Source organism: Musa acuminata, chromosome BXJ2-2 (assembly GCF_036884655.1).
Source record: "Musa acuminata AAA Group cultivar baxijiao chromosome BXJ2-2, Cavendish_Baxijiao_AAA, whole genome shotgun sequence".
Taxonomy (NCBI): Eukaryota; Viridiplantae; Streptophyta; class Magnoliopsida; order Zingiberales; family Musaceae; genus Musa; species Musa acuminata.
The window spans coordinates 29,748,273-29,769,710 of record NC_088339.1 but is presented as its reverse complement, the minus strand read 5'-3'; the positions used below and the strand labels follow the sequence as shown (position 1 = coordinate 29,769,710).

The window sequence follows — 21,438 nt, the reverse complement described above, 5'->3', positions numbered from 1 at the left end:
CGGGTCGGAGGGTCGACTCGACCCCTCCGACGATCAAGTTAGCAACGTGGAGAGGGTGGTGGAAGAGGGAGTGCTTTTGTCTCCCTTACCTCTTTAGGGTGCCAGGATATTTATAGGGAAGCTAATGGTCACCTGATGTACCCGCCTGTGTGAGGCGGGGTCGCGCCTCTGATGGCGTCTGACACCGTTGCTGGCGTTGCGTGGAGAACTGGATCGTCGCAGGGTATGGGCGAGGGTCGGTAGTCGTCCTGTACTGTCACGGTCAAGCGTGCGGGGTCGGAAGTCGTTGCTTGATAGCGGGCGACGTCGGCGCGAGTCGAGTCAGCATTATTGCCTTCCACATCGGGCAGAGTGGCACCCACGTGGGGTCGTCGTCGTGACACGTCATGTCGCCATTATTTCCCCTATCAACAAGCATCGATGGTTGAGACAAGAAACGCTCAATGCCTCTTAATTTGCTGGCCAATGTTAATTCTCCAACATTCAACAATGTTATTATTGTTATTCACATCATTCTTATTATTATATATATATATATATATATATATATATATATATATATATATATATATATATATATATATATATATATATATATATGTATATGTATAAAGAACATATTGAATGCATCAAATTCCCGCTTAACTACATATGCAATACTTAAATTGACATAAAAAATTAATAGGTAGTATTCTTAACTTATAAGATCATATCATTAGCTCATGTCTTTCATAAGGCAATATATTAGTTTGTATGATAGTTAACTAATAATACTAATTTGGTATGATGGTTAACTATCTCATTCCGGTTTGGCCGGAAGTGATCGGCGGCCACGCAGAGAACAGTCCCGGAGATGCCAACACTGGCAGCCCACATGCTGGAACAACGGGCACACTCTTCGATGGCGTGGATGTCTCCTCCCTCACAGCACCAGCCGAAGCTGCTGCCTGCGCGTCGTCTCTGCTTTGGTTTGTGTTCCCTTCTTCACCACATGGGAAGGAGGACGGATGGCCGCAGAACGCCGCATGAAGCCCGCAGAAGGACCAATGCATTCTCTGTCACGGCCATTGCAGCTTCCTTTGTCTCCTCCTTTCTTTCTTTCTGTGGGCTTTCACCTCCGTAGAAGAAGAGTGATCGAGTGACAACTTATCGAACAAAACGGGTGTAGTTTGTCAAAAGCCTTTCTACAACCACAGATCGTGTCGGTCGGAAGCATACACGAATACATTCCGCTGCTCAACTCGTAAATTATTTTTTAATAATTAATTAATTAATTTAAATAAAAAAATATGTATTTTAAATAAAAATAAATTTTTGATCCAATACCCAATAAAAGAAGAGAGTTTAGATATGAGTAACGTCGAGAGAGGTAGAACCACGTAGAACATTATTCGAATCAGTTTAAGTTTAGATATTTTAATTTTTTTTGGAGATATTTAATTTAATTTAATTAATCAGTTCGAATAAGTTAATGATTTAAGATAGTAAACTCGATTGAGTTAGTATTTTTTTAAATTAAAATCAATTTTGAGTTAATTGAATCGAAAAAATCTCAGATTATACACGTGATTTTCGTTTTTTTAATCCTATTTAATGTATTCCGATGTAAATCTCGCTTTTATCATGTAATGGTTTTGGTTGTATCATCTGCCGACAGTCTTACATACACTTCCTCTGTTTCGTTGTCAACGGGCCGCTGTTTGACTGTGTAGCTCCAAAAGTCAAATCGTCATTTTCCTAAAGTGGGGGCTCAAATTGGTCAAGACAGCGATCCGGCCCATTTAATGTAGGTCTCGGCCCAACTAGTACACTTGTAAACCTAACTAACTTGGACAAGGCTTCCCTACGTCTCATTTCCACGGGAATGATTGATAGCAGGTGAGAAGGGGGGGAAACCACCAATCCATGCTTCGCCTCGTTAGGGCAGCAGACGAAGAGTGAGAGCGAGCCGGATAGCGGAAAAGAGTTCTCCTCTTGTATTTCTAGACTTCTTCTGCTTCGATCGCCAACGGTAACGTACCGATCGCTGAAAATCTTCATGGAGGAAACCGGAATCGAGTTGGACGCGTTGAACTCCCCCGATCGCTGATGCCGCTGCAGCTGCAGTAGGTGGCCGGTCTCGCCTGATTACTTGTCGGACGATGAAGGGGAACGGCGCCGAGGACTCGTCCCCCAAGCCGCCGCCGCTGGAGTGGAAATTCTCGCAGGTGTTCGGGGAGAGGGCGGAAGGGGAGGAGGTCCAGGAAGGTACGATCTTTTCTTCCCCTTTGTTAGATCGGCTCTCGATGGTGGTGGGACGAGCTTAGGGCTTCCTTCGGTTCATATGTTCGTTTCGAAGTTTGTTTTCTTCTGCTGTGTTTGCGATATACTCGCTTTTGAAATATTGCAAGTGCCTTGTTTGGGAACAAACGCAAAGGATGTGATTTGATGGAGGTCCTCATTTTCTTGCGCGAAAGATGGGAACTTCTTGCTCTTCCTAAATAAAAGAAATATGATTCTTCGTTTTTGCATGAATATTTTACTTCTTGTGGTCGTTTGACGGACTTCCTGTGTCCCGTGATAGTTTTCGTTTGGACACCTGCATATATCCTATGATAAATAAAGATGAACTTGTTGATTGTCACTATGTTGCTTCGTTGGAAACTTCGGTCGACTTTATAGTAACTTTCATGGTTTGTCGGATTAGTCATGCTACGTGCGTTATTTGGGTGGGTTCTATCTATTATCTGTTGATCTACATTAATTTATCTATCAGTTCTATTTCACCTGCCACTCTAACTTTCTCCACGTGTGTTAACAACGACTATTATTTTTGCTAGGATGTAATTTAATGTATCTCAATTGGTACTCAGACTTAGTTAATCAGTGTGTATTGTACGATGAAGCCAGTGATATATTCTGTTTTTTGGAATTTTGCCGGGAAGTGCAGCCGAAACTTCCATATTTGCAATTTTCTGTTAAGCATAAAATATTGTCCCAAATAACACACTGTGTGATTTGAAATTCTTATTCATCTAAAAGTTCCACATCAATCATCAGGTAAGAGGATATCATGTACTTTTCTGCATAACATTCACTTCTACACCTCCTTAGAGGAGGGTGAAATGCATCAGTCTTTTACCATAAATTTAACCATTTTACTGATACCACTCTGAAAGCAAAGTCTGGCAATTTAGTTCACAAGAAGGTTGAATTAGTTATCAACAACTTTATGGATTTTTGGCCATCTTTTTGATAGAGCTAGCCAATATAGCTTCGTCAATTTCTTGTCAGTTGCAAACTTAAGAAAATGTTGTTGGGTGAATCAAAATTTAAGAATTATTTCTTTTGTTGTCACTTCATACTAAATTACTCAATTTTGATTCAGAAGATGAGATATTGAAAAAGATAGACATGTCACGTGGTAAGAAATTCTCCAAAAAAAGAGGGTGGCTTGGTGTACAAGACTTCCAACAAAGCAAGGTCTGTGGAAGATCAATATATGTAGTTTTGCCCCTATAATTAGAAAGAATCTATCCATAATTTCAACCTTGTTCGCTTAGTTGAGCAACCTTGACGTAATGCTAAGGCTGGCCCTGAAATTGTAAACTTGGGCCATAGTGTGGAGCTTATTGGAAGATGAAGGTTCTCATTTCTTAAAATGCATTAGTTTTTGTGTTTAAGTTTAATAATATTTGAATTGCCATGCTTTTGTATGAAGGCTTACTGATTACATGTGTTGTCTAAACGCCTTTAACCTGGTATCACATTTTTACGGAGAGCTTAATATACGATGTTACCTTTGAAAGAACAGAATGGAATGGATTATCTATGGTTTTGTCTTTCTGTCTGTTTGACATAGAACGACCTATAAGAGTGCTGGGTTCAGGGGATTAGTGATAAAGGAGAAAGAAATATAGAGAGATAAGAGGGAAGAATCTGATGAAAACATGTTCTTTCTAAAGGAAAATAACTGATCAAAGTGCAAATTAGAGCAGGTTCAAACAAGAATCAGAGTTAGGGGAGTGATTCACATTAATGCAGTCCTTTCCGAGAAGGTTTTTGAGGTTGCGCTGCTTGTTTTTGATGCTTTGTCACTCTCGTGACACCAGGCATTCAACAGTTTGGGACCCTGGTGGTTTGCATGAGGCCAAGGGAAGGTATAGGGCAGTCGGGGTTTGGGGCTTTAGGGCTTATGTAATGGAGGTGGGATAATTATGGGAATAGAATCGAGAAACTAGATAGATGTCTTAAATTCGTTTGAAGTCCTGCGAACTTGCCTTGGGGGAAGATTGTAGCATCACACCATTCACATGTATCATGAGAAAAACAATCTTTAGTTCATTCATTTGCTCAGTGGTGATTTATATTACACCCTTTACCCCTTTGATGACCCCCCCTAGATACTACAATAAATGAGATTACACTAAAAATAAAATTACAACCCTTGATTTAAGGCCTATCTTTGGATGTCACATGTCCAAATATATTTTGGAAGATTGTTGTTCCTTTTTTCACAATATAAAAAATATATAGATTTTTTCTTTGTGGATTCTTCAATCAAGTTTGAACTTTCTTGCAGGAATGATATTCTTAATCAATCACTGGAATCTTCAATCAAACCATTATTTTGACTTCTTTCTCTTTTTTTTTTTTTTTGCATTTTCCTTTTTTTCCCCATGTTTTCAGCAATTGATGAAAGTAAAGTGTAAACAAAGAAGATGTTACCATGTGAAAACTTATGAGATTTGCAAACCCCCCTTAGAGTAGCAAAGTCATTTTATGAGAAAAGAAGTTAAGATGACTAAAATCTAGAACATGTTCAATCTAATCCGAAATTACCTGGATATAAGTGACAATCCTAGGGAATTTGGGTTGGTTTTTGTTCTTTCTGTGCCTAGTGTAGGCATAGAAGGTGCTTTAATTTCCATGCACTCTCTTTGGCTAAAGCATTCGTCTCCAATGAATGGATTATGCAATAACAATTGTGGAATTCAGGGTTTAGATGTTGCAATTTTCTTTTTGAATCCATTCATCACTGTGTAACTTCTTGATCCTGTGCATTGCTTTCTGATATATGTCCTGGCTTCTTGATATCTTTTGCAATTCTTTCTTACTTAGTGCTGCTTTATGTGCAGTTGATATTATCTCAGCTATTGAATTTGACAAATCTGGTGACCATCTTGCTACTGGAGATCGAGGAGGACGTGTTGTTTTATTTGAAAGGACCGATATTAGGGATGTACGTCAAATGCATTATTTTCAAGCTACTGATTTTTTTTTTTCTTTTTAGTGTGTACGTCTAATGTTTTCATATTTTTGTATACTTGGTGTGCAGCATGGTTCCCGAAAGGACCTGGAGAAGGAAGATTATCCAATTACTAGGCACCCTGAGTTTCGCTACAAAACTGAGTTTCAGAGCCATGAACCTGAGGTACTTTGTTCTTAATGATGGCTATCTGAATTCTGAGATATGACCATCTCAATGTTATACAGAACTTTATGATGGATTTTTTATGTTTATACATCAGTTTGACTATCTTAAAAGCTTGGAAATAGAGGAGAAGATCAATAAGATCAAATGGTGCCAAACAGCCAATGGTGCTGTCTTTCTTCTTTCTACTAATGACAAGACAATTAAATACTGGAAGGTAGGTGTTTCAAGTCAAAATTGGATATACTTGTTAATTTTCTGACTATACCTTAATAATCTGCTTCTTGTTTCTTTCTCTACTAGAAGTGATTTTTATGTTTGTCTCTTTATCTTGTATAAGTTTTCTATTTATCTCACTGCATCATTTCACTTTTCTTCTATTGACTAATAATTTTAAAGTGACATACCAGGATGGCATGTGCTTGCCGTGCTGAACCATGCCAGACAGCAAGTGACATGTTAACATGTGTTGAAATTTTGAATAATGTTATTATATAACCTTGTGAATTTACTTTATTGTTATTGTTTTTGGCATCATACCTTTAGGCTTTTTGTCTCAGGTCCATTATGGTTTGTTATCTACATTAATGGCCTAAAGGGAAATTTACCTAACTCTAGAGCCTCATCTACTCTATATTACAATAATAATTTATAATTTATTTAGTTTAAATAATACAAAAAAATAAAAATCTTTATGCCATCATTGGTGATGTTTATGTAGTCTTTCAATGACTCACTATCAAACTTTCTACTGAAATTTTGGTTCTTCACCTGGATTCACTAGTTTTTTTTATTATGTGTTGTCATCTATATGGTATTCTTTCTTGCAATAATATTTTCTTTGACTTATGTTTATTCCTTGTATTTGCAATATCATGCCTTTTCTAACACTAAAAAATGTTTTTTTGAGGGAAAATATTTTGAAAAATGTGTAACGGAACTATTCTGTGCATATGAATGCTGGTTACTAAAAGCATTAGTTTGACTGTTACATTAGAAAAATACATTTACAGAATATCAAAACAATATTTTAATTCTAGTAAAAGAAAATATGTATTAGTCTGGAACTTCTATATAGCTGTAAGTGATTTTTCAGGAAAATAACTTTGATACTTGTGATGATGGGTTATTGACATTGTACAAGTTAGGATTGTGATGACAAAGACAGAATTGCAACTTGAATTGGGTTTCCTTGAAATGTGTTTTGTCTTGTGTTTTATTCTTCATTGTAGTTCAAACCATGATTATGTCACTATGCTTTGAATGTTCTGGAATTATGCTATGTGAGGTTTCTCTCATCTAGGTGTTTCATTAATAATAGTTGTTTTTGAATCCAGGTCCACGAAAAAAAGGTCAAGAAGATTTCTGAGATGAATATGGATGCTTCAGAAGCTGTTCGACATGACAGCATAGCTAGTTCGAGTATGACTAGTCCTCAAAAAAATCTACCAAATGGTGGATGTTCTGAGGGACCCTACAATCGCTCGAGCAATGACTTGTCCTTGCCTCCTGGAGGGTTTCCATCATTACGTCTGCCTGTGGTAGTTGGGCTTAATCCATCTATTGGACATTAAAAATATAATGTGTAGCCTAGATGCATGCATGACAAGAAGGCATCCAGCAGTTTTTTATGCATTCATTAAATTGACTGAATTGCTATAGCTGCCTGGCACAGCTCAGTTGTATATCTTGCATTTCACCAAACATTAATATAGTGATGGCTTTCTTTACTCATCTGTATCCCTTTCTGTTTCATAGAATGCATGTGTATTGTTATGCTAATTCAATGAATAATGGTCATTGCATATTTGTATACATAGGTGACGAGCCAGGAGACAAGTCTAATTGCTAGATGTCGAAGGATATATGCCCATGCTCATGATTACCACATAAATTCTATTTCAAATAACAGGTGAATCATCCATGTCCCGGTTATCCTAGTGTCCTAGTTATTTAATTACTCCATCAGATCCATTCGCTTTTTATACTCGTGATGTTTCTTTTCTGTTTCATGCATTTAGGTTTCTATCAGCTAATTCTGGTCCCACTAATGGATTTTAGTGATGCCATCTGATGTATCTGCTCTCAACCAACACTTTTACAGATTCTACGTCATGTTTGACCATGCTATTTGTGGAATTAGTTGCTTATAAGTGATCTATTTTAGGATTATTTTGATGTTTTACAAGGGGGAGAAGAGATGTGGAAATGACCATACTCTGTCTATAAAGTTGAGCACTTGAACTAATAATTCATTATTTAACATGAACAAGTGAGTGTGCTGTTATACCTAGTCTTATCCTCTAGTCTTTGGATACATGTGAATATCGATAACCACAGCTCATAAGATGGTAAACACTTGGTTGAGTTTCTTTTGGCATTGCTTCTGGTGCATGGTGAATGACTTTACTACATGAGGTGCCATTTCGAAATAATGCAAGTTAGGCTGTTACCTATTGTTGTTTGTGTATAATGAATTAGTTGACACATCTTTCTGAAGTATCACACAATATCTGTTATATGTACAGGCTTGAATGAACTAATCAATCTGCCAGAACTATTGTATGAAATTGGCATTTGGATTCCCCTTCTTATCATCCCAGGAGAGTCTGCATTTTGTTAGAAGTGTGTAAGGTCGCTTTGTCAAGAAAATTTAGCTATTTATTTTTAATTATTATGTTAGCACAAAAATTGACCTTTAGTACTACAGTATATTTAAATGTCAAAATGTCACCTTTTCGTATGAGTTCTTCACATCCAATTCATGGTGCTGAGAGCACCTTAGGAACATAAATTGGATGTGCAGCAACTTGTTGATGATTTCCAGGGAAGAATTCATTCCTAAACTATGAACATGTTGCCATTCATATTTTATTCTCAGTAGAAACATTTAGTTGTATTTATCTTTTCAGTGTGCCAATCTCTAAGTATTCCGTTGGTGCTTACCTGGTCTAATTACAAGAGAGTGTCAGCATCCAACAAACTTCTTTGCTCTGTGTGCTGACAATTTTTTGGTTTCCTTGGTGGAGACACTTAGAAATCTTTTATTGAAGTTAAAACTTCTATGAGCTGTTATTTTTCTGAATAGGCTGTAGCAACCAGACATGAAATTATCAAGAATGAATAATTGGTGATGAATTTATGTATACACTTTAATGCTCAAATTTACTTAATTTAACCATTTGAAGCTTTTGCTATAATCCATAAGTAAGCTTTTGCTTAGTCGTTTTGGTATTTGTATCAGTCTTTTTTAAATGATGGGAATATGAATCCTTTTTATAATAATATGTCAACTTTGTCTGCTCCACCTTTTGTTATGTTATCTACTGCAGTATTCTTTTTTGGTGACTAGATATGCTTGAGAGTCTCCTTGTCTGCTTTGAGCTTCATTGAAACAAACTGCTAATTTTATTTCTTCCTCTCAGTGATGGTGAGACATTCATATCAGCAGACGATCTGCGAATAAACTTGTGGAATTTAGAAATCAGCAATCAAAGCTTTAATATTGTTGATGTGAAGCCTGCAAATATGGAGGACCTAACTGGTATTAATTTCTTATTTGAAATTAATATTATTCTTCTAGTATTAAGGGCTTGAGTAGGCATTCTTACTTATATTAGGTATGTTGTGAATCTTGAACATATTTTCCTACTGAAGATGCAAAAATAATTGCCTCTCATGAATTGTTTTATCCAAGTATGAAGGGACCTTTGTTTATCAATAGAGCCCATCAATTTTTTTTTTTGTATTTTCAAAAATGATTCATCGCACTTGCTGGCTTCTGTGAGAAGGCAACATTGGAACATTGGATCAACAGATGAAGTATAGTAAATTTGTTTCGTTATGTTCATGGTTCTATAATGACTCTTGGTTCAGCTGTCATAAAATGGGAAGCCTTTTTGCCTAGAAAATTATGTTTGCTTGGTCTAAGGCGTTAACAGTTACTTGATACAACCATATAAGGCATCAAAAGCCAAAAAAGAAAAAAAGGAAAAGAGTAACCTTGTTTTTAGTTGCTACCATAAATGAACTTGCAGTCAAATTAAGTGTAAAATATTGTATGAAGCTATAGCCAAATTAATGGATTAATAAGTACACTAAACTGACTGAGAATGTAATCTCTGCATAACAATTTTGCCATTCCATGAAAATAATTTGTGGTCCTTTTGGCTTTCTGATATCATGTGAATGTTAAATCCTGGCTTGAACGAAGAAGTGCATGTATTTGTTTGTTAATGGTTATGTTTTAGTTCGTTGGCCTTCAGTCAGCTATGAATTAATGGATTAATAAGTACACTAAATTTACTGAGAATGTAATCTCTGCAGAACAATTTTGCCTTTTCATGACAATAATTTGTGGTCCTTTTGGCTTTCTGATATCATGTGAATGTTAAATACTGGCTTGAACGTAGAAGTGCATGTATTTATTTGTTAATGGTTATGTATTGGTTCGTTGGCGTTCAGTCAGCTATGAATAAATTGTGAAATCATATTTCTCCATTCTTTAGTGAGAAAATAGGATGTGTGGTTTGCTTCTTTTGTATCACTTTGTTGATGTTGTTCATGATATTAAGATCCTTGAGATGCTTGCTTGAGACTCGTTCTCCACTGAAACTCATAAGATGTGGCTATGTAACGGATGGTGAGAGTAAGATCCTTAAGATGTCTGCTTGAGACTTGTTTTCCACTGAACTTGTAAGATGTGGCTCCACACGATGTCACGTTATAAGGTGGCCCATTGGTTGTTTTAACTTTTAACAATTGCTACTTCTCTATTTATTTCCCTCTGCAGCTTTATTTTTCTATTGTTCCTGTTAATTCATCCTTTCGCTTAATGTTGACAGTGTATTTATACTATTCCTTTATAGGTTCAAAATTCTGTATTTTAACTAGATTTTGGGTTATGATATTTTTTTGAATTGTAAATTCTGTCACATTTCAGAGGTGATAACATCTGCTGAGTTCCACCCAACCCACTGCAACATGCTAGCATATAGTAGCTCGAAGGGCTCAATCCGGCTTCTTGACTTACGACAGTCAGCATTATGTGATAAACATTTTAAGATGTAAGTTCTTTTAGCAGATTGAGTTCCTCCTTCATTAGAATGAATCATAATGCAGTTCTTGCCTCTAAATAAAATTAAGCCTCAATCCTTGACATTAGATAATATATCTCGTGAGTGACTACCAACAGGTTTGAGGAACGGGAAGCACCTGGTTCAAGATCTTTTTTCACAGAGATCATTGCATCAATTTCAGATATTAGATTTGCAAAAGATGGAAGGCACATCCTTAGTCGTGATTATATGACCCTTAAGGTTCCTCCATTTTATTCTTCTAACTGTTTTTTTCCTTTCTTTGTGTTTTCTGTATTGAGAAGCTCTAGTGAGATCTCAAAGTTTATTGTTTACAAGTATTCATGTCGTTATGGTATGTGGAATTTTGTTGCTAATGTTTCTGGTAGCCCCCTTAGTCTTGTGCTTATACCTTCTGCTGGTAGTTGCCATCGCCATTTTTTGAAAAAAGAAATGCCTCTACCTTCCTGTAGTTGTACCTGTCTCACTTACCTTGAGGAGCAGTTACTAACTCCACATGCGTCCCAGCTGAACCAAGTTGTAGGGTGTAACAAAGGTGAGTTACAGTTTGGTCTGGTTGAAGGTAAATCCAGACTCCCAGAGTATTATGGACTTTTCAGGTCACAGTATGGGTATGGGATATGCCACTTAGCTTAGCTTCATGGTTTGTGGGTGTATTGGTTTGTTATTCTGAGTCATGGTATCTATCAAATTACCTAAGGTCAATTGCTATATTAGAAAAAAATTGTCTTACAAGATAATTCACCATGCATCTAATTGGATCAACAGCAATGGAAGTAGAAGACATGAAAATTATTAAATCAGTAAAATTTTGTTTATTATTTATATCTTTTGTTGTGTTGAGCTTTTCTTGATAGATTCTAATGTAGGAATATCAATTTTCAGGTTGGTTTCATGGTTTTTTTTAATTGAATGCTCAATTTTGATGACCTAGACCATGTACCATAGTGATCAGAATGGGGAACCGGGACCATGGTTCCAGTGGGTAGAACCCTAATCCAATCCAACAGATAAGTTCCTCAACCCTAACGGAACCCAACCCATAGTAGAGTTGGGCTAATCTCAGGTAATAGCTGTTATGGGTTGGAACAGGTTACTCAAGTTGTATACATAACTGCTAAAATATATATAATTTTAATATAAAAATGATACTAAAAAAGATTTACATGAGTTGTATACATTGTTATTGTCAAATTGGATTGTGTTAGACTAGGTTCAGTTTGGATTTGGCTTAGAGTTGGTCTCTGCATCAACCCCAACAACCAAAACTGAGGTCAGGTTGAAAATTTCCAGCCCAAATTCCTTGAAACTAACTAAACCCTTGATCAAGTTTCAATTATCACAAGTGTAGGTGAGGTGGGTATGGCACAGAGTGGTGGAATAAAAGGTCTCTTTATCAAATCATATTTGATGGATGTTACTATGGCTTTTGGCTTGTGTTTGTGCATTATCTTATTGTTGTATTATTTTCCTAATGTATAATAGAGTGAGGAATAAACAACATAATTTGGTTTTTTTCTCCTTGTTCAGTTTAAAGACACTTCTTGCCTTGTATAATTTTCTCTTATATCTGTCAGCTATGGGACATTAATATGGAGTCAGGTCCTGTTGCAACTTTCCAGGTCCATGAGCATTTAAGACCTATGGTGAGATTTATTTTTCTGTTAATGTTTTTCTCCGTCTAATTTTGATGAGTCAGTATCGTATACATTAACAAGGGTGGAACCTGGTAACCACACTCATCATTGCTTTTCAGCTATGTGATCTATATGAGAATGATTCAATCTTTGACAAGTTTGATTGCTGTCTAAGCGGAGACGGATTGCGTGTGGCAACTGGTTCTTACAGGTATAATTATCCATTTGAAATACTGTTTCACTGTGATTTTGTGCTGATATTCTAGCATTAATTCAATTGCAGTAATATTTTTCGTGTATTTGGCTGTACACCTGGAAGCAATGAAGCAACCACTTTGGAAGCCAGTAAAAATCCTACGAGGTATTTTAACTTTTTGCTACTGTAAATTCAGAAACTAGCTCCTTTATGGTCGATAGTGCAGTTACATGTAGCCTAGAATCCTGTAATGAAGGAACTGTTGATTTAGGTCATGAGCAAATTTTGTTAAAACACATTTTTAACCTCAAATTCTATAATTTATTGTCTAGCAAACATGTTGAGCATCAATAAGTGACCGATGGGTGTTTGGTACCATATCTCTAATTTGTTATAAAACTAATATGATCGAGTTATGTTAGTTCGTTCATGTAATAGAGTACCCAGTCGCTGATACATTTATTCTGCTTTATGATTGAATGATTCATTATAGCTGATTGTCTTTTTTGAAATGAAATCCCATAGGCGACAAGTGCAAACCACCCCAAAGCCTGCAAGATCTTTGAGCAGCTTGGCACGTGTTGTCAAACGTGGTTAGTGCTTATGTACTGTGGTTTTTGCTCTCTGTATTCTTTGATAATTGAAAGCCTTCAAAGTGCATTTCTTGTGCTCTGTGCTGTCTCATGCTTGAGTTGAATCGCCACAGGAGCAGAAAGCCCAGGAATCGATGCCAATGGAAATTCATGTGATTTCACTACAAAATTACTTCATTTAGCATGGCACCCAACTGAAAATTCAATCGCCTGTGCTGCTATGAACAGTCTGTATATGTACTATTCATGAAGATGGCATTGGAGAGGTCTCACTCTGCAATTTTTTTGAAATTTCGGTTTTCTTCCGAAGGCTGTTATTACTTACAATGAGCAAGGGGCAGGAGGATGTACATGTTGGTGCCAGATAATGATGCTATGCAAATCTACGGGGCAATTTGTATCTTCCATGGTGGAAGCAACTTCTTCAGATTAATTTTTTTGGGAAAGATTGCAAATCTTTTATAATTGTGGCCTATTTCAGGGTCCATTATAACTCTCCTGCAACTAATACACAAGGAATTTCCACGTCGGGGTTTCCAGAGCGCGCTGTTTCAGGATCTGTTATACAAGGGCATGGGTGCTTGTATCGTTGGACTCGCATGTCAAAGCTTGTGAAAGTTTCTTATCATGATTCCTGTTTGCATCTATGTTGTAGGCCGAGATGCCTCAACCACTTGATCTTTGGATCATAAAATCTTTGCGGTTTAGGAATCATTCTGGACCACTTAATGTCAGTCTGAAATTGATATTAATTTTGTTCAAGCTGTCAAATAAGTAGGCTTGACGCCTTCTATTGTATTGTGTCATGTATTCTAATGCAGGTCTACTTTCATGTCTCTAGGCAATCACTTTTATGTTAATGTTTTCATTTTTGATTTTATAACAAGTAATCATTATGATAATAATCTGCTGAAAACTTTATTTGCAAGTATCAGCTGCACTAGTCTGAGTGTGATCTTATTTGCTAATGTAGTAGTGTACTTCTCATCTGATGCTTGCCTTTCATGGTTCTACAATTGATGTTGAGGTTTCTGATAATTTAATTTGAGCTTAAGCATTTTGGATTACATAGAATTACATTTGGTATATCCAATTAGTCAAAATCACTCTTTTGATGTAAGCAGTGGATGGATCCATTCGAGCTTGAATTTGGTGCCATATACACGTTGATGTGAACTGTCTTTGGTAATATGTAATATTGATCAAATTAAAATCATTCATAGTTTTCAAAATTAAATTATTGATGAATTGGTTCGAATTGAATTAATTTTAAATTTATTATTTGATTCTAATTGATTCCCATTTGAACACGCCTAATGATAAGCAGGGGAAAGGAGTACTACACTTAGCTATGGAATGGAACGAGTTTGGAGGACAGACAGGAAGGCAGAAGAACACCACACGCGTAGCATCATCCTCGTTTGTCAATAGGGGAAAGGATTACACTTAGCTATGGAATGGAACGAGTTTGGAGGACAGCAGGAAAGCAGAAGAACCCAACACGCGTACCATCATCTTTGTTCCCTCTGCTGCTGCTGCTGTCACAGTCAAAAAGGGCAGCATGACAAGTTCCAACAAGAGGACACACTACACTTTGGAGGGTACTGTGATGGGCTGATGAGATATCTCACGTTTCTTTCCCCGGGCTTCCCATATCCCCACAGCTGTATCCACCAAAGCGAAGCTGACGTCCATAGAGTAGCAGCTCCAAGAAACCTTTGGCTGAAGCTGAGCAGCCTGCCAAAGTTCACAGATAATTATAAAGGCTGGTCAATCCATGAAAGATAACAAATTCATGCTGTTCTATCTGTTACAATGTGCACAATCTATCAGAGATGGAATCTTTGACAATTTCCTGATACAGATGGGCAATCAAACTAGTAAGACAGGAGGATCACCAAATTTGACAGGTTGTTGCAGATGTGTGATACCATGGAGTTGGATAAAGCTTGCGCAGGTCTGCTGCTTTGGTTCAGACCTTAGCATCTGACACATCATTCCACTGCAATGCCATATTGAATGAAGCTCTATTCACCACCCACCATCCTACCTAGACAGCAACATAATCGATCCATGATAAAGCAATTCAAAGAACACATTCTTTGGAGCTGTTGGCATAATCATCATCCAATGGCCGACCAACCAAAGTGCTCAAAAAGAAAGCATCGAATTACCTTTTTTCTCAAATGAAAGCATAGACTGTAGCCAAGATATGATGAAGATCCAAAATATAAGTCGAAGAAAGAAAAAGAGCAGATACAACACATGTGCAGTGACCAAGAACAGTTCACTGCAGTTTATTATTAATGAACGAAGTAAATAATGAAGATTTACAGGTTGTATAACTCAAAATGAATGCGATACAATCACATCTACTGAACATCCCCTTCTCTGCAGCTTGTCCCCTGCAAATGTTCCCCCTTCTATTCATCTATACTACAGTGACCTGATCCACATTGAAGGCCACCAAAAACAAATCTAGAGTCAAAATTACAGACTGATATTCTACAATTTTCACAATATCGATCGTGTAAGTTGGGCGAGGCTTCACCGAGCCAAACATCGTATATCCCCTCTGCTTTAGTTCAAACTTCAAGTGTGATGCGAGTTTTGATGGGCTTCAGCTTCACACCCATGCTCTCAGGCGAAAGCAGTTCTGGGGATATGCATGATGGACTGAGCGGACTCCTGGGGCTGCAACTTGGCCGGCTTGGCCTGTACAAACCGTAACCCACAAGGAAGTACTCCAACGGTAGGAGCATTGCATGAGGTTGCTCTTCAGTCACAAGAGATCCACATGCCTGAACCTGCAAATACAAATCAATTGCAACATAAATCATCCTTCATTCTGACCAATGACGTGTATGATACTGACATTGTCAATGAAAATAATTTATATAGATGGAGCACCTCAACCAACGCACTGAATTTTCTGTTCATTTTGGTGGCCATGTAGACGGCATCTGAATGGAAGGGAGAGTTCTCACCCACAAAAATTAGAGTCCTACACTGGAGTTTCTTTAATGCTTCTGTCAAGTCTGGTCGTCTGTTAAAGCATAAAAGGTGTCGAGATTTCATTATTCATTCTTCAGTGATAGCAAGATGGAAAGAGCTAAGAACATACTCATTTATAGACTCAAGAAATCGCCAAATGTTGACACTCTGCCTATCATCCAGTAACTGCATAAAAGAATAGCGAACAATTTCAACAAAGACTGCATACAGCACTAAAGCTCAACATCACTCCCAAATTAAATGCAGAGCATCAGAAGAGGTGAATACTAACACTTCTACAGGCTTGTACAATATCTGACTCAGGAACCTGAAAACTTCCACGGACCTCCTGACAAAATAAAATAAGATATGAAACAGATGATATATACAAGGTAAAAGGCAGAAGCCAGGCGCTGCTAACACACCTTACTGAAGTATCGCTGAATCAACCATTCCTTAATTAAGCCACACATTCCATAGAAGTACAGAAAATTTGACATAACCTAAAGATTCAGATTTGTTTATTAGCAGCGGTTGTTATTTGCCACAATTAGAAACAAAAAGAAAACATTGGTAACAAGAACATACCTTGTTGTACAACCACTCTTTCCATGAGGGAGCTTTACATAAAGGTGAGACAAGTATCAAACCGTGAACCCGTTCCCTATACTTCGACTTTACAAACACAGAAAAATCATAATTTAATAAAAAATAAGAATAAGCAAATACTAAAAGAACCTAGGCAGCAGAATGACCTACTGCAAAAAGAGTAAGAATGTAAGCTCCAGCTGTAACTCCCAAGCACATGACAGTATTTAATCTGCACGGAGCAAGTTATAAGAAATTAAAACATAAAATAAAAAATTAACCACGTCTATTCAAAGAATATGATCCTTTTGGAGAAAAAAGAAAAGTACAATTCATTACCCAAAGAAATCAAGCACATCCGCAACCTGATCTGCTAATTGATCAACAGACAGTACTGGATCATCTGAAGAAATGGGAGCAGCACCAAACTGCAGGATTCTTAAGGAAAGTGACCCAAATGTTACATTGACATAGAGTTCAAGATTTTGAGAACACATACTTTTTTCTTGTAAATATAAATCATTGTGTAGCTGCAATCTGATTACCGACCTCATGACCTGGAGGATTAATATGATAGATGCAGAAATTATAAAGCAGCAAAGAAGCCGCTTCTGGGCAAAAAAATAATCCTTGATAGCAGGACATATCTGAACAAATCAACAAAAGCATATCATTACACCCCAAAAACTTCTCTACTAAGAAAATATCAGAAAGAAATAAGAATTTGCTTGTCAAACAACTTACAATTTAAGGCAACATCTGGATAAGTAACAAGTGCAGGCTTCTCCAGATCCCCATACACCACAACTGATATGGGACCATGATTGGTTGGCACATGATGTTCCTGGGAGTAACAAAAGCATTCATACCATTGAGCATCAATGAAGAAAAAGAAATATAGATAATTAAAGCACAAAAAAACTTAATTTTAAAGCATAAGCAAGAAGGCTATAAGAAACAGCAAAAGAACCTGGACTGCAAACTTCCAGTATGTCAACTGATGGCTCTAAATATTTTCATATGGAGTAGCTCAAAGAAATATTATGACCAGAATTCTATTGGATTTGTCAAAATATTACAGTAACACAGATTAGACTCACTGTAACTTACCTTGACTACAAAAGTGCAATAACATCTATTTCACACTTAAATAAAATGAGAATTACTCATCTTGGCTAACGCCATGAAGAATTAAGAGATTATAATATTCTTTTTGTTGTTGTCAAAATTGAGAAGGCTGAACATCTCTGGCGCATGACTCATAAACTCAACTACAAATGAAGTCATCCACCACTGCACCAATGATCAGTATTCTTTGTTAACGCGCGATGCCCCTAAAGGATCTAGTTTAACCTTCAGAGATAATTAAAGAACACAACCTCAACCTCTGAAATAGAAATAAATAAACTACAACCTTTTTTTTTCTTCCTAAATCCAAAAGTAACATTTTGCTGATGGAAAAAGGGATCATTAACTGTACTCTTACGCATTAAACATCATTTGGGTATTAAAGGCACGGAGTACAAAGGCCCCATTACTCATAGTATAAGCCAAAAGATGATTCCCCTTGCATTTTATCGAGCCACGTTCAAAGACCTATCGATGATCACCAAGAAGTTTCGAGGGACAATAAATCAAGCTCAACAGTACAAAAGAGAAGAATCAGACCAACTAAAAAGACCAATTTTACATCTCTATGCTCAAAAGAATAGCCATAAGGAGGTGAGAAAAGAGCGAAAAACCACCATCAAAATCCGAAATCAGATGCAAGGCAGCAACTTCAACATCCCATACACCGCCGAGCAATCAGTTATCGAGACCCGCCGTGTCAACAGCAAATCTATAACACAACCATCGACACATTCAGCTCCAGCACGAAACGATCGAATGCACCACCGGAAACCACACATGAAAACCATTAAAAAGGCAACCACACCGCCGTATCACACTGATTGCAATAAAAACCTCGAGAAGAACACAAACAATACACTAAACAAAAAGATTGACGCACTCCACCGCACAACCAGCACAAGATCCAAGATGTCACTCGCGACGATGCCACAGAAAGGGAGAAACAAGAGGAGCCCCAACGGATCCGGGAGAACCCTAACCTTTCCGCCAAACGAGATCCTCTCCACATCCACCGAGACCGACCCGCTCGATTCCCCCATCGCCTTGCCCTCCCAAGGATGGACCAAAACGCGCCATCCCCTCTGCCGCTTATATATGTGCGCCTTGGCTTTTGCCTTAATCGCGATTAAGCGCACCGACGCCTGCGGCGACGGCGGTGAGCGAACTGGGGGTGACCGCACCCGATGCCCATGAAGCCCATTACGAATTGACGACAGTACCCTTTTAGCGGGGCCCAAGTTCGGTGGATAGGTTCGATAAATGGATGGAATCTCGACCGTCCGATTTGATGGTCAACGGAGATTTGACCAGGTCTCGTGGGTTCTTAATTTTGACCATTACCAAAAATTAGATTTCTTTTAAGTAAATCCCCATGGTTTTAATCATAACAATTGGTCCAATTTCTCGATCAAAACTGAATGCAATTGATTCCAATATTCGTTTCGATCCATCGCACTGGCGTTGCATGCGTAAGATTCTCGATTACCTCGAACCGAAGTGGGGGGTGAAAAGTCAACATAAGTCAACGAAATGGTGAAGTGGTCAACAATTTTGAGTCAAGAGATGGTAGATGGTGTTAGGCTCAAATCAATTTCCGCTACAGATGTAGGAGAAACATCTCCTTCAATGATCAACCATTGGACTCTTCTTGAAGCGTTTTTGGCCTGCCATCATCAATTAGGCATTGCACGGAAGACTTGTGATCAACAGTGAACAATGAAGAGCAACATTAAAAGAAAGGCAAGAGGCAAATAAATCGCATAGAGATGGCTTTCCTCTTCCACAACCTAATGAATCTGGTGGTCTTTTGTTTTTTGATGGCTGCTCAAAGATAAATTACAAGTTAGGTGTCAAGATGGCAACCTAACTTTGTCTTCACATTCTATCAGAACCAAGGAAAAAGAAGGCAAATTTGGCAGAATACATGTCTTATCTCATGAGTTTGGTTCATACATACTTTTCTACCTTCTGAGGAGATGGTTCATTTTGCACTCTCAATAAGATAGATGATAGGCTAAGAAGAAGCCAAACTTTGACCTTCAGAAAAATTTCACCCAACCATTGCATGTGGAAATTTTGAGAAAGCAAGTCTGACCCAATGCTTACTTGGATAGTGCTCAAGTAGCTACTCTTTTGGGAAGCCAATTATCAAGGATTAGTTGAAATATATCTCACTTGGAAACACTATGTAAATTTGATAGAGAGACACTTCTTTCCATGCATTCTGGTGGAGAAACTATTTAGGTTTGACTTTAGATCTTGTTGGGGATTGAAGTATTGATGTTGTCATTGTTATATGCAGAACCATAACCCCATTTCAAGTTTGACTTAAGACTCAAAGCAAGAATCCAACTTTATGTAGTCAAAGCTTAATTAGGGGCATGATTTATGGCACAACATTGAATGCCAAGTTCAGATGGCTTGACTTGCGCATGTGTGTGTGTGTGGATGATATGCTATATTGTTGTTCCATGCTATCTTAGAGAAAAGGCAAAAGAAACACCTGCAACAAAGTCCATAATATGATCTCTACTTTGTTCATCTCTCATTGGACTACTTATATAATCCTACAACACAAGGAGAGTGATGTATGAGACAAGCAGCGTAGTCTTCGCCTGTGCTTGGTTTGGTTAGTGAGTCTGCATCACAAATAATGAGCAAAGTCCCTTTCGATTGGGAGAGGAAGCTTGGGTTGTGGAAATGTCCAACTCAGGGAGCTCAACCACTGACCTCACACTTGCAAATTGCTCCTCTGATGACTGACACATCCTTTGGTGTCATTCCACAAGAAAGGATATATAAAAGTGCCACATTGATTGCTGAGTTCTAACAACTCATGGCAGCAAAAGAGATCCTGCAAACATTTTGTCTAAACAAAGGGAATGACAGTGGGAATTCGGTCAACAACTCATCAACAAACTCGAAAGAGTTTTCAGATCATTAAGGCCTTTGTGAGCATGCTGAGGACTCTTCTCTTCACATTCTTTTCAGCTGAGGGAGTGGCATGGACTACAGATAAAGATCCACCAAAGCCACTGGAGAGCCCACAGTGAGCATTCCATGAGGAGGAACTGCTGTGGTCCTTGTAGTAGTTGTCTTTCATGGAGGCTATGCAGGTGTCATGCTCACCTTGAGAAGTGAAGAAAGAAGGATGGTTAACGAGGTATGGAACAGTGCTTTCCTACTGCAATCGACATTGTTAGGTCATCCGAAACATACATAAAGTGCCGTTAAATTTGTCTTTTCTCTTGGCAGGTGAGGATCAGCAAGGAATAGTTGCATCTGTTCAAAGGTAGAGTCTTGATGCTTCATCAATCTATTGTGATGCATATGAAGCATGCTTTTCTTCTTTCCTTTCCTTTGTTTTTTTTTTCTCTTTTGTGACAAGTTTCAATTCACTATAATATTATTAATTTTCTCTTAGAATTATAATTAGAAATAATAAAATAATTCATTTACGATATTAATTCAACTTACCGAAAATCAAGGTCTGTCGTACCGAAACGTACCGCCCGTACCAGGTGGTACGTACCGATCCGACAGGTTACCGGTACTGCTACAGTACTACAGTGCTATACTATAGCACTGCTACAGTATGAAAAATAAAAAAATATTCGGTACGTCCTAATATACCGTCCGGTACACTGGTACCATACCGTACCGAGCCCGGATCGAAACGCCGGTACGATACGGTACAATGAACCTTACCGAAAATAACCTCCGCATTATGCTATTAAGCACAAGTTTCTAACTATTACTTGGAAATGTCAATCATGCATAATTATAAATT

The 21,438-nt window shown here is 37.8% G+C and overlaps 2 protein-coding genes across 5 annotated transcripts; one reads left to right on the top strand and one right to left on the bottom strand.

Annotated features, from left to right (window-relative positions):
* The first annotated feature begins 1,849 nt into the window (after positions 1 to 1,849).
* LOC103975443 (serine/threonine protein phosphatase 2A 55 kDa regulatory subunit B beta isoform) lies at positions 1,850 to 13,863 on the top strand. Its single transcript, XM_009390407.3, has 14 exons — positions 1,850 to 2,247; positions 5,118 to 5,221; positions 5,318 to 5,413; positions 5,511 to 5,630; positions 6,751 to 6,954; positions 7,234 to 7,325; positions 8,839 to 8,957; positions 10,356 to 10,479; positions 10,608 to 10,731; positions 12,087 to 12,155; positions 12,266 to 12,357; positions 12,430 to 12,507; positions 12,868 to 12,935; positions 13,049 to 13,863. The coding sequence occupies exons 1-14, from the start codon at positions 2,142 to 2,144 to the stop codon at positions 13,183 to 13,185; spliced, it is 1,533 nt and encodes a 510-aa protein (XP_009388682.2). The 5' UTR covers positions 1,850 to 2,141; the 3' UTR covers positions 13,186 to 13,863.
* Positions 13,864 to 15,192: 1,329 nt separating this feature from the next.
* Positions 15,193 to 18,726, bottom strand: LOC103975444 (protein NDL1). Of its 4 annotated transcripts, none has more exons than XM_009390409.3 (12): positions 18,629 to 18,712; positions 18,263 to 18,357; positions 17,262 to 17,361; positions 17,067 to 17,164; positions 16,857 to 16,945; positions 16,689 to 16,749; positions 16,518 to 16,604; positions 16,355 to 16,432; positions 16,222 to 16,278; positions 16,060 to 16,115; positions 15,846 to 15,981; positions 15,193 to 15,742 (listed from the first exon to the last, which is right to left on the bottom strand). In XM_009390409.3, exons 2-12 carry the CDS (start codon positions 18,263 to 18,265, stop codon positions 15,521 to 15,523), a joined length of 987 nt encoding a protein of 328 aa, XP_009388684.2. In that variant the 5' UTR covers positions 18,266 to 18,357; positions 18,629 to 18,712; the 3' UTR covers positions 15,193 to 15,520. The 4 variants fall into 4 exon arrangements, with proteins under 4 accessions (XP_009388684.2, XP_009388683.2, XP_064952644.1 ...); XM_018820671.2 differs by lacking the exon at positions 18,629 to 18,712 and adding an exon at positions 18,529 to 18,546 and having other exon boundaries at positions 15,376 to 15,742; XM_009390408.3 differs by lacking the exon at positions 18,263 to 18,357 and having other exon boundaries at positions 18,629 to 18,726.
* Between the last annotated feature and the right edge of the window lie 2,712 nt (positions 18,727 to 21,438).

Bases quoted from the DNA above. Each gene is read 5' to 3' on its own strand.
- LOC103975444 (XM_009390408.3), bottom strand. From the start codon at position 18,688: ATGGGGGAATCGAGCGGGTCGGTCTCGGTGGATGTGGAGAGGATCTCG. The intron at 17,362-18,628 runs GTTAGGGTTCTC...TGTTACTCCCAG, and splicing joins GGATCTCGTTTGGCGGAAAG to GAACATCATGTGCCAACCAA. The intron at 16,946-17,066 runs GTCGGTAATCAG...AGAATCCTGCAG, and splicing joins TTAATCCTCCAGGTCATGAG to TTTGGTGCTGCTCCCATTTC.
- LOC103975443 (XM_009390407.3), top strand. From the start codon at position 2,142: ATGAAGGGGAACGGCGCCGAGGACTCGTCCCCCAAGCCGCCGCCGCTG. The intron at 2,248-5,117 runs GTACGATCTTTT...CTTTATGTGCAG, and splicing joins AGGGGAGGAGGTCCAGGAAG to TTGATATTATCTCAGCTATT. The intron at 6,955-7,233 runs GTAGTTGGGCTT...TTGTATACATAG, and splicing joins CATCATTACGTCTGCCTGTG to GTGACGAGCCAGGAGACAAG.